Below are 12,416 nucleotides of genomic sequence, written 5' to 3'. Positions count from 1 at the left end.
GTTTTCTCTCGTCTCGACCGTCTTGTAAACGGCATTTTGGGATAAGATGCTGGATTTGATACAGCCGATCGGCAGCAGTGACGTGGGAGAGCATGTAGTACATGAATTCCCCCAAACTAATCCCAACCCAACTCATTCGTACTTGTTGAGCTGTTGCTTTCGGGTGTTTTCAATCAAAAAGTTTGGGGTTTTTTTTGTTTTTTTTTAAGTAAAGCAAGAGCACAGCTTAATGATAAAAGTTTGACTTGATTTAATTAAAGCGGTTTGAAACTTTTTACAGTGAACATTCCCCACCGTCGCCTCATACATTCAAATACTTGCATACTTGCACTGAGCTGCAGCTCAGGTCCATCGCGAGCACCTTGGCGTTATGTACATGTCGGCGTGATCCACGATGTCGGTGCTGAACATCTACTTATTGATCGTGAGAGCTGAGCGGACGCGACAGGAGGAAACCACACGGAAACCGGGCTTCAAAAGACGAAGGAGTGAAGATGTGCGACCGGTGAGAGGAAAAGAATCAGCGACACGAGCCTCCTGGAGGTGAATGAACTGGAGGCTGACAGGACTCACATGCTGGAAAGTATTCACAGTTAGTCTTTGACATCAGAAGAAAGCAGGAGGTTAGTTCGGCTGTAGTTCCAGCTTGTTCCAGCCGCTTCCATCATGTTAAAACGCTGACGTCTTCCGCCACTAGAGGGCAGCGGTCACCCACCGACTCCACACCCCCACTCCTCGCTCTCACATGAATCTGACTCACACTGGAGTGCTTCTGACTTTGCTCATATTTTACAATAAATTAAGAGTCGTAGCAACAGCAGCAGGTCTTTAAAGCCCCCCCTCCCCTCCCCACTTGTCGAGATAATCCTGCCGAAGCTCCACTTGAGCAGAAAGTCTCCCAAACAGCTCCGGAGCTCAGACTCTGATGATGCTGATGGAGGAGGAGGCTCGGTGGAGCTGGAAAACAAGAGGATGGGGCAAGTGTGAGCAGAATTGGCACTTTCATGAGGCGTGGGACAGATTTATCAGTAAAGCGTGAGACTACATTTAAAGCTCTGAGCTCAGCACTCCTTGCTGGAGTCTGCGGAAGTTAAGACCATTTCAAGTGGAGCTTTCTGCGCCTTCGGCGAAGCTTGAAGCACGCCGAGGAAGAAAATGGCGTTTAAAGCAGTGCGATCGATTTTGGCCAACTGGGGGCGCTGCAGTCTGGTCACTTGTCACATTTCCAGACAGAGCTGCTTGTATTTGAACTAAGGCCCAGCATCAGTTCCTTGTTTCCAGCCTGCTTGTTTAAATTTAGACAGGATGGCAGCAGCTGCAGTTGCTAGGAGATATCTGATGCAACTAGAAAAGGCTCCTCAGAGGACAAAATATTTCTGGCAGCCAGCGATGATCATGCATTATAGAAGGAGAGAAGAAGACGGGTGGGGTTTACTCACCCTGCTGCTGTGCACGGCTCCGTTGTGGTAGACTGGCGAGCTGCCGGCTGAGGCGTTGTAGTAGGAGGAGGATCGGACCAGCGGCCTCTTGGCCTTGTCTTTGGCAACGTTGGAGTCGTTGTCTTTGATGATGTCATACTGCCGGCAGAAGAGGGCGATGACGGCTGGTGGCGCAGAGAGGAGACGTTAAACACGTGCACGAAGGACCCTCAGCCGTGCACATGAACACACACGTACACACACACTCACGCAGGCTGACCTGCCCACAGCAGCAGCACGGTGGTGATGATGAGCAGCTCTCCGGTCTGCAGGTGAGGAGTCATGCCCAGACCCTCCATCGCCGGCTCATCTGTGGGCAAAAACACAGTCAGCGCTGTTCAACTTTTCAAACAATGTTCTCATCATATGTGTGTGTCGGACATTTGGAAACATTAACATGTCATAAAGCTGCTGATGTTTTTCATACAATCTACAAATCCTATTTGAAAAAAGCTGGAATAACTTGGAGTAAAAGGTGTATTTAACAGGGACTACTTTCAGTGGCGGATTGATCTGCATTCTGGTGTTCTAATGCAGTGGGAACAGAATGGTGTGCTGTCCTGGTGGTGACCCGCCACCAGAAGAAAAGGGGGGGGAAAACTGTCCACAGACAGCTTCAGAAGGTTACCTGTGACAGCTGGACCAGGACAAAGTCTCCACGTGTGCCTCCACATGTGGTGCCCAGCGAGCCGAAGAGATGCGTGGAGAAAACACACGACTTCCACACTGAGATAACGAGGCCATTTCCAAACTATCTCGAGTCCGCCGTTCTACAGCGAGAACGATCGTTAACGAGTGGAAGACACCCGACAAGTTCACCCCGAGGTCAGACCGAGCAATCTGTCGAGCACGGAGGCGGAGGGCTGATGATTTGGGCTCGTTTTGCAGCCAAAGGACCCGGACACCTTGCAGTCCACCACGGCCGTGCTCTACAATCTGTACAATCAGCAGCAATTCTCCAGCAGAATGCCCGAAACAGACAAGAATCAAGGTGCTGCACGCTGCTGGATGGACTTCTTCACACTCTGCTGCTGCATTTATTTGTTTTATTTTGTTTGTTTAAAAAAAATGACATGATAGCTGATGTCGTGTTTAACTCGTTTTCAACGCTGCTGAGGAACATGAACCTTAGAATCGAAGGAGGGTGCACTTATTTGAATGGGAAACACCTTTTTTGCACTCTTTTAAACAGTTCCTTTACTCACATTGAACGTGACTCAGTTGCTAAAAAAGAAACTGCACAAACAAAGAACAATCGACCGTAAGCATCACCTAATTGCTGTTCAGTTTGCAGTTTATGCCCTTCTGAAGCTGGTTCTCCCTGCTCCCGAGCGCCTCTGCGGGTACTTACGGTGGTCCAGGACTCCGGCTGGATAATGGTCGGTCCTCTCCAGAGTCCTGAAGTGGACGGCGCGGCTCGGCTGGCTGTCACCGTGCGGCCCGACGGACTGTACCTGCGCCCCAAAAACGTTAAAAGCAACAAAAAAAAGAAAAGAAAAGACCGTTAGAGGGCAGACGGAACCCCTTTTGGGTTTTATTGTGTAAGAAACGGGCTCATGAGTGGATGCTTTGGCAGGTTTCTGTTTCCGAGGCTCCACAGAGACAGTCAAATGACCTGGTGGTGAACTTCTCATGTCTAACAGCTGCAGTTCAGGTTTATGGCTCAACTTATCTCAGAGGAGAAACTCCTCGAGTTCAACTTAAACACTCCGATCTGCCCACTCATCCTTGATAATACAACCAAACTCCACAGGGACATTCTCCTTATTTACCCTCTGGCTCTTTGGAGGGAGATCAGAGTTCGTATCCCCTCCCCCCTCCTCCTGAACCTGGTGAGGTTTCAGCCCTTTGCTCAATGACACTTCTGCAGGCCTGCTGACGGGCACATTCCTGCAGAGTCCTGCAGCTGAAGGACAATCCGTGCGGCTCGATTTAGCCATAATGGACAAAGTTTAATGATGATGGAGCCGCAGCTCGATTGAAACTATTAGCAGTAATAACGAACAGAGAAGAGTCGCAGATCAGGTTCATTTGAGTTAGTTCAGAAAGTGAAAGTCACTCTTATCAGCTCATAAAACTTTTCACATCCAGACTTTTTAGCCATTTTCTCCTCCTCAGTCAGCTGCAGGCGGCAGCATTACAATCTGCTGAGGAGCATGTGGAAACTAATAAGTTCAGTCATCAGTAGCTGAAGTTATTCAGTGACATGTCGGCTTTTAGCTCCGTCATATTGTGTTCTAACTGATAAATGACCCGGGGCTGTTCAATAATTCAAGTTTACAGCATTACAAACAACAGAAAAGCGCTCCCAGAATAACACGAGGTGATTGGCTAAAGTCGACCAATGCCACGCCTCGACACATTAACTGGGTTTGTGCGACTAAAACCAGCAGACACAGAGCAACAAACTCTGACGCCACACAGAGCTCGGCGCCCTAAACCTGAGATGCAGCCCAAAGGTGGCGCTGGGATGCGCAAAGTTAAGTTTTTTTCCAAAACAGCTGCATAGAGCGTAAATTTCTTCAGATTTTAGTCTTTTTTTAGTCGAAACAACTTTTTTTTTCAGTTTGAAAATGTTTTTGTGAAACAAATAACAAGGAGCTAATCAAGCGTTTTGAAAACACGAAGCCATCAACACGTTGAGATTTTGCTGTTTAAAAACAAACTATTAGCTTACGTTCAATTTGCGAAAACACGACCCTGGGGGGTGCCGCAACTGCAAAAAGTTAAAAAAAAGTTTGAAAAAATTCCTCCGAAGTGAAGCTCATACAGAACAAAAAAAATGCAAAAATGACCAAAAAAACCCATCTAAAACATAAAAGTTAATTTAAAAAGGATTACAAAACAATTTTTTTTTAAATACACGTTAACAGCGCAACTCGACCCAGCTTTATATTCATTAAAAAATAAGTGCACCCCAGAGTAAAAAAACACACAAAAGGACAAAAGCTTTAAAGAATCAGCAATTATAAAAGCAATTTACAAAATGATTAAATATCAACACAAAAATTCCAACAAATGCAGGAATTTTAAAAAAGCAGCATTTAGCAAACAGCATTTAAAACGCAAAGATAAAAAATATACAACATATTAAATACATAAACAATAAAAAAAGAAGAGAAAAAAGCTCTTTTAAACGGCAAACTGGTAGCTAAAGCCTCTGCCTCCAGAACCAACTATAAAATAAAAATAACTAGTGGTCGTATTAATGTAAATGGGTCCTGCCTCGGATGTTTATGGTAGAGTATAAAAGAGTTATCATACGTTTCTGTCAATGTTTTTCTTGGCTATAGGACTTTATAGTCACTACCTGAAGGTAATAAATGAGAGGCATCTGTTTGGGTAGTTTTACACAAACAGATTTAAGCTGAACCAGGATGATTCTGACTGAGTCCTCATGTCCTTCATTACAGTTGAAGGAAAGGAAACAACCACCATTACAAAGTCAATCCATTAAATCTGGGAAAGGGTTGACTAAAGTGGGAGTGGCTTAAAAGTTTAACCTCCAAACTTGTCTCCGTCGGTTTCCATTATGAAGAATATGGAAAAAATCAGTCAACATCTACGGCGTTTTCACACAGTTAGACGTTCGAATGCTGCTAAATTATCGCTACAGGTCAGACTTTGGGATGCTAGATATCAAGCTTGTCCAATGATGAATCCACGGTGAGATGAATGCACCACAGAACAAACCAATACGGACTAAGCGTGCGTTTCACCTGGACGCTGTAGTGCGTGTCCTCGTCCAGGTCCCACAGCACGCACCAGTGGCTGGACGTGTTCACCTCTCGGATGGAGCGCTGCATCAGGCCGTCCTGCCTCTGGGGACGGGACACCGAGAGGAAAACAAAGTTAAACAGCTTAACTTCGTAAGTTAAAAGGAGAAGATCACATTTTAAAAAGCTGCCTCAACCTCATATAAATTCAGCTCCAACCTCTCCAGTTCCATGGAGGGAAATTAGGCCTGCAGGCCAGGTGACACTGGCAATCATTACAGAGAGGAGAGAGAAACCGGCAGCGATACCCTGCCCACAAAATGCAGCTGAGTTAATGAACAAGAGTCACTCTCGGAGTCGAAAACAGGAGCAAACTGACAAAAAAATGCTTTATATTTGGCGCATAGGCACATATTAACAGAGTTGCAAACATAGGTGTCAAAAAATTGAGCTGCAACATCATATATAAGATGAATGACAACCAGTATTCACACTCCTTCAGCTCTGACTGCTCCTGACTGAAATGTGCGGCAGCTCGGTTGAACTTTTCCCGTCCACGTTACCGGCGTTTATCTTTGCAACTAAATGCACAACAGAAAGATCAGTAAAAGCTCATCGTTTACTTTCACACACCGCCTGCAGGCAGCCAACATCTCCTCGTCTCCTGTAGCAGTTCTTCTGTGTTTTTACTGCCTCGTGTGGCATCAAAAGAATTTAGACTTTAGCTGCTGGGCTCGAGTAATAACCGGAGCTGTAAAACCCACAGTTTGGTCATCAATTAAATAAACTGCCTGGCAGAGCGTTGCTCTTCGGGTGAGGAGTTCAAACAGTGCATCTCCACATTGAAGTTTTGAGGAGTGTCTGAATGTGGCTGACAACATTTCCATATCACTTCACACTTTATGCTATAATAACACAACTAATCTAATTGTAAAAGCACAACGACGCTGAAATGCTTGAGAGGTATGAAAATGGAGGATTGTTGGAGAAAATTGCGGCTTTCTGTACACAATAGCCTTTCAACTATGTAGGCTGTTCTGCTGCCTTAAAAACTTACTGACCAAAATACACCCTCTTCAACTGATTAATAAAAAATAAAACAAAAAGATTATCAATATAAAGAATTTTGACTGGAAATGTATCAATACCGTCACGATTGCTAAAGTGACCTGGTGAGCGTCACACGACTCTGCTGCACTGCCAGTGTATTTTTGGCCCCAATATCACGAGTCCAGTTTATAAATGCTGCTGCGAGTATCAGTCAGTGTTTGTGAACAAGAAACCGGCGTTTCCAAATACTGAGCAGCATTTATGAAAGTCACTACAAACTGTTATTACTCACGCTGTTTTGAGTGGGTTCTATAAACAGCAACATGTGATATCAGAACACCTGATGCCGTTTATAAATGTGCAAACACTGTTTATAAACGTGTAAACGCTGTTTATAAACGTGCAAACACGGTTTTTATTATGCAAACACTGTTTATAAACGTGTAAACGATGTTTATTAACGTGCAAACGCTGTTTATAAGTGTGTAAACGCTGTTTATAAGCGTGTGAACACTGTTTTTATTATGCAAACACTGTTTATAAATGTGCAAACGCTGTTTTTATTATGCAAACGCAGTTTATAAACGTGCAAATGCCATTTATAAACGTGCAAACGCTGTTTATAAACGCGCAAACGCAGTTTATGAATGTGCAAATGCTGTTTATAAATGTGCAAACGCGGTTTATAAACGTGCAAACGCGGTTTATAAACGTGCAAACGCGGTTTATAAACGTGCAAACACCGTTTATAAATGTGCAAACACTGTTTATAAATGTGCAAACCCTGTTTATAAACGAGCAAACGCTGTTTATGAATGTGCAAAAGCTGTTTATAAATGTGCAAAAGCTGTTTATAAATGTGCAAAAGCTGTTTATAAATGTGCAAACACGGTTTATAAATGTGCAAACGCCGTTTATAAACGTGCAAACACCGTTTATAAACGTGCAAACGCTGTTTATAAACAGGCAAACGCTGTTTATGAATGTGCAAATGCTGTTTATAAATGTGCAAACACAGTTTATAAACGTGCAAACGCCGTTTATAAACGTGCAAATGCTGTTTATAAATGTGCAAATGCTGTTTATAAATGTGCAAACACGGTTTATAAACGTGCAAACGCCATTTATAAATGTGCAAACGTTGTTTATAAATGTGCAAACACCGTTTATAAATGTGCAAACGCCGTTTATAAACGTGCAAACGCCGTTTATAAATTCAGCTGCAAACTGCAACTGTGAATGCTGCTCTGTGGCACACTGGACAGCGTTCACAAATGCTGACAGCTGATAATGAGACTTGGGGAACTGGCTTTTGCTACTGCTGTGTAAATTGCACATCCAGGTCGAAGTTCGGTTTTTGATCGTTTCTTTAATTATGTGACTATATAGGTGCTGTATTTTAAAAAAAAAAAAATTTGTTGTGATCTCCGTAATCCCTTCCTCAAAAAGGAGTGGTTCTTTGCTCCAGCCCAGCAAAGAGTTCTCACAGCCTGGAAAAGCCAGTGCTTGAGGCCACATTCACGATATACATAATTTTTAAGCTTATTAAAAGCTTTTCTCTTTGTCAAACACACACCAAGTGTCTCGTCCAAGGACACTTGTGTATCGGGGAACCTTGAGACTGAACCGCTGACCTTCGAACTAGCTTAGCTTTACCAAGATCAGGTGAAATCGGGCACGCTCAAGGTAGTTTGCACATATGTTCTGCATATTTCCAATTCTGTTTCATAGCCTGTGAACTCGAAATATCCATCCTGTTCTGATCCATTTGTGGGGGACATCCATTCAGACTAATGTTTCAAATCACGGTCAAACAAAGCCTTTCACATCACAGAGGATCAAGTCCAGTTATTAGCTGCACAATCCTCATAATCACCATCAGTCTTTCTTAAGTATGGAACTAACAGAGAGGTATGGTGTATCATTACAAAGTCAGTCGCACTAAAGCTCTCCAGTGATATGAGTGAGGTTCTTTCCCACTAATTAGATTAGCTTACGTAGCGCTTGGACAAAATAAAACGTCTTTGTTTAATGTGACATTGAAATAAAGAAGTTATGGACAGCTTGGGTAAGCAAACAGTTAATCTTCACAATCTGTTTCTTCCAGTTTCCCCGCCTGTAAATATGTCTGTGAGGTACTAAAAGCTGAGCAACAGTCAACAAATGGAGGGCTGCCAGGAAGCTCGAAGCTCTCCAGATGTCTGAATCCGAGTCAGGAGTGGCGTCCTCTGCTCCCCTGGCAGCGCTGCAGGCGACGGGTCAAGCGAGGGATGTTTTTCTTGTCCAACAGCAGCGACGGAACGCACCCACAGGAGTTAAAAAAGGTGATAAATCACAAACAGTGACTCAGCTGTGATTCAGCAAGAATGTCAAACATAAGAGAAAAAAAAATAACGCTGATGGAGGCAGCTGTCAAGGCAGCAGCAGCTAATTCTGTGATGAGGTAACAGTCTTCACAGAAGCTTTATGGTTTATTAAAGTTCAACTTTACTCTCTTTTAGGGAGAGAAATGACTATGATGGACATTGTCTAATGGCTGTTACACAGAATTTCAAATAATACAAACACAAATTGGCAAAGAACATATTTTAAATTGTATCTGAAGGCACTTTGTTACAAGTTGCCTGTCACAAGGATGCATTATTTTTTCCAATTTCTTTTTGCCGCGTCTACAAATAAAATGCCAAAGACGATCAAGTTTGACATAAAACACTATTTTTGCACCAATAAGGTGAGTCACAAGGACCTGTTAGTTGAAAACTCGGCATATCTCGTCGTAGTATGCAGTGGGTCCTTCAAAGATTATGAGAAAACAAAAAGTGGAGGACAAAAGAAGAAATACTGGCCTAAAATAAACTTTCTATAGCAGACCGACAGGATCTGAAAGTGATGTCCTTAAAAAAAAAATAGGAAAAGATCGAGTAAAGACCTGAAATGGGAGCTGAGAGATGCGTCTGGACCTTCATTTGGTCCATCTTTTGTTCACTGAAGCCTCATCAGAGATGGTCTCCATAAAGGGTGGCTGTAAAGAAGGCATTCTTAAGGAAGGGAAACAGGGAGAAAAGACTGAGATATGCCAAATAACACAAGAACTGGACTGAAAATAAGTGACAACAGGTCTTATGGAGGGATGAATCCTCTCCAGAGCCCGGACCTCAACATTATTGAAGCAGTGTGGGATCATCTGACAGAGAACGGAACAAAAGGCAGCAAACATCCAAAGAAGAGCTTTGAGATGTCCTTCAAGAAGCCTGGAGAACTATTCCTCATATTCCTCCAGGTGCTCATACTAAATAATGACTTTGAAGCTCGTTGAAATTGTACAAATGACTTTTTTTTGGTCTCACATTTGCATCACTCTATAAACTACTGCGCCTATTCCCCGCTTTCCTGGCACGACACAAAGAAATAAACCAAACTGAACATCTAAATATGGCTCCCTCCCACCCACATGACTAAACCGGGTGCGTTCGCTGTGGTTTGATCCTTGTGGTTCAGCAGGTACGTACAGTCAGAGGTCGCATGCTCGGTACAATGTGACCTCGGAGTCGAACGAGATGAAACTATTTTTAGAGGAGCGGCAGATAAACAAATCTCCTCCATTGTCGTCGCAGGCTGACATCCTTTGTAGAGCAGCAGCTTCAGGAACAACACAACAAGGCCTCCAGCACTGGTTTACTTGGTAAACATCTACCTTCTGATTGTTTGGGGTGTGTGATCAGGATCACAGGGAGTCTTAGAGACATTTTTAAACTGGGTTACTTCCGATGTGCCACTCTCTCAGCAGCCGGCGCTGTGGAATCCGACACAACTTCAGATGACTAACACAACGGTTTGTCAGGGTGCTTTCACTCTTCCTGCTTCTCTTTCACAGACAGAAGGCTCGGCTTGTTGCGGTGTCGGAAATAAACCCACAAAGCAGCCTAAATGTGGGATCTAATTAGAGAATCGGGACCAACCCGTCGCTTGTTTTAAAGAAAAATTGGCTTCCGAGAGTACAAAAGGGAGCTTGATTGATAGAGCAGCCTTTTATGTGCCCTTTTGCCAAAGCTCCCTCTTACCCAGAGCAACACAGATGACTAACAGCAGAGCTTACATGATCAGACCCACTGCATCTACCTGCCCCCCTCCCTTTTAATATTTGTCTAAGGTTTTTACAGAACCTCTCTTTGAGGTTATGGCATTAGATGTTTTACATCACCTCCTGGTGTTTTCTTGAAAATGCCACAAGGTTGATGGATTCTGAGTCAAACGCGAGGCGTCTTAAAGAGACAAGAGATGTCCGGCTTTGCCAAAGCTTTGGTCGCTCCTCCTGTAGAGATGAGCCAAATCATTTCCACTAATGGAGACAGCTCAGCGAGTGTCTCCATTCTCCCTTTGCCAAAACTGATTAAAATGAGCCGAGCTGAGTTAGCAGCTGGGGTAACAGGACATGTGAGACAAAGAAAATGTGGTAACGTCACAGCAGAATCAATGTGAGCAGCTCTTGTACTTAAGGCGGCAGTTTTGCAGAATAACTGCAGAGTAGCTTAATTATTTCAAACTAATTAAAGCCCTTTAGACGCTTTAGAAACACAACCAAGTCGAGCTCGTGAGGCGAAGGCCAAGAAGGACGCCACTATTGAAAGAAAAGCATGAAACAAATGTCAGCAAAAACCATCGGAGATGAACTACAGTGATTGTGGAACAATAGTGTGAAGACAGAGGAAGCCAAAGTAGAGCTGGTTGGGAACGTGAGGCATCAACTTGTTTAAAGGCAACGGAATGAAGCCCATAAGGAAAAGAACAGCCTTCCTATTGAAAGATATTCGAGAGTTACACCTCTGTTCAAGTGGATCATTTTGACCCATTCGAGTCCAGTCCGCCCCTCTCCTCCGTAGGGATGGGCTCTTCTGAGATCTGTAGTACTGAATATCCCTTGGATATTATACTTTATCATGTAAATAACCTGAGAGAAACAAACATAGGTTGTAGTTCTGTGTTGACAAATGACAAAACTGCATTGCTAACTTCTGAAAATCAAAGAACACTCATAAGAAGTCAGATTTATTTCTCTGCCATTAAACAAAGAGGGATTTAAGTCTGTCCTGCAAATCTGAATGACTCACAGAATGTGACATTTTCAGATAAATGGGGCCCAAACCAAAATGCCAAGGTTGCGTTTTATCCTGAGTTTTTGAGTTGGTAATGACTTCAGACAATCAAACATTGGCTCTGGCAGAAAGCAGTGAATTTCCCATAATATCTCCCCTTTATATGAAGGTTTTTGGTATTTTAGAGGGACATCAACCTAAGGAAAATGTTTCCTTTTTTAGGGCTGAAAAAGAAAAACTGGACTCATTTAAGAGGCCAACAATGAGCCCCGACTTAAGTCAATATTTGAAGAGAGTTCAAATTTCCAACTGCATGGAGAACATTAGCTTCAGTCATGGCACAGGTACAAGACGGCAAAATGCTCTGAAACAGAAACATTCAGCTGAAACTAGATGATAAATATCTTACATGTTCACATAAAAGCAACACAATGAAAGATGGATGAGATTATCAGAAGTAGTTTTCATTCAGCTCCAGCAGGGGGTGCTCTAGCGCCAGCGGGTACTGGCGACTTCTCAATAAAACAAGCTAACATGTGTGTTAAAATGCTACGAAAATGGAAACTAGCAAACAACGCCGTACGAAGAAATTCAAGACATTCATGTGGTCAAATATTAGGAGAAGCTGTATTTGGAAGTATTTAGGATTTTTCAACATAAATGGTAAAGTAGCCAACACAGCAAGCTAGTAAACTTCATTTGCTAGCTTACCACCTGAATGAGGTGGCTGAAGCGCATAGTTTTTGTGTTCAAATACATTTGAAGTCAATTTCAAATTTGTTAAAACTCTGTTTTTGAGTACATAAGACATCCCAACAGGAGTTTAAAGCTTAAAGAGTTGAAATTTCACTCACAGCACTAGTTAAATTTTATTTGTTGAGTCCTGCAGGACTGTATACCACTGGCTTGGCACACTGTCCCCACTTCCTAAGAATTACATTGAAGTTTTGTAGGGATAATTGGATACTTGAAAAGTTCTGGATCTACATTTGGCTGCACAGTTTAATTGGGAGATTTTCTTTTTTTGTTTCATTCTTAATGATTCCTTACAGTAGCTACATCAACAGCAGCCAGCCTTG

At 43.0% G+C, this 12,416-nt stretch overlaps 1 protein-coding gene across 1 annotated transcript in view; it reads right to left on the bottom strand.

Moving 5' to 3' along the window:
* Nucleotides 1-250: 250 nt before the first annotated feature.
* LOC140293071 (fibronectin type III domain-containing protein 5b-like) overlaps nucleotides 251-12,416 on the bottom strand; it is a 30,926-nt gene continuing 18,760 nt past the window's right edge. Inside the window, exons 3-7 of the mRNA XM_072379509.1 lie at nucleotides 5,198-5,299; nucleotides 2,830-2,932; nucleotides 1,699-1,788; nucleotides 1,440-1,603; nucleotides 251-957 (exon numbers count right to left, since the gene is read on the bottom strand). Of these exons, the coding sequence (XP_072235610.1) occupies nucleotides 916-957; nucleotides 1,440-1,603; nucleotides 1,699-1,788; nucleotides 2,830-2,932; nucleotides 5,198-5,299 (501 nt within the window). The 3' untranslated portion in view covers nucleotides 251-915. The remainder of the gene's footprint in view (nucleotides 958-1,439; nucleotides 1,604-1,698; nucleotides 1,789-2,829; nucleotides 2,933-5,197; nucleotides 5,300-12,416) is intronic.

The sequence above is a fragment of the Leuresthes tenuis genome, unplaced genomic scaffold (assembly GCF_036924035.1).
Source record: "Leuresthes tenuis unplaced genomic scaffold, fLeuTen1.0.hap1 SCAF_1, whole genome shotgun sequence".
NCBI lineage: Eukaryota > Metazoa > Chordata > Actinopteri > Atheriniformes > Atherinopsidae > Leuresthes > Leuresthes tenuis.
The sequence above is the reverse complement of the archived record's forward strand: the minus strand, read 5'-3'. Positions and strand labels throughout refer to the sequence as shown.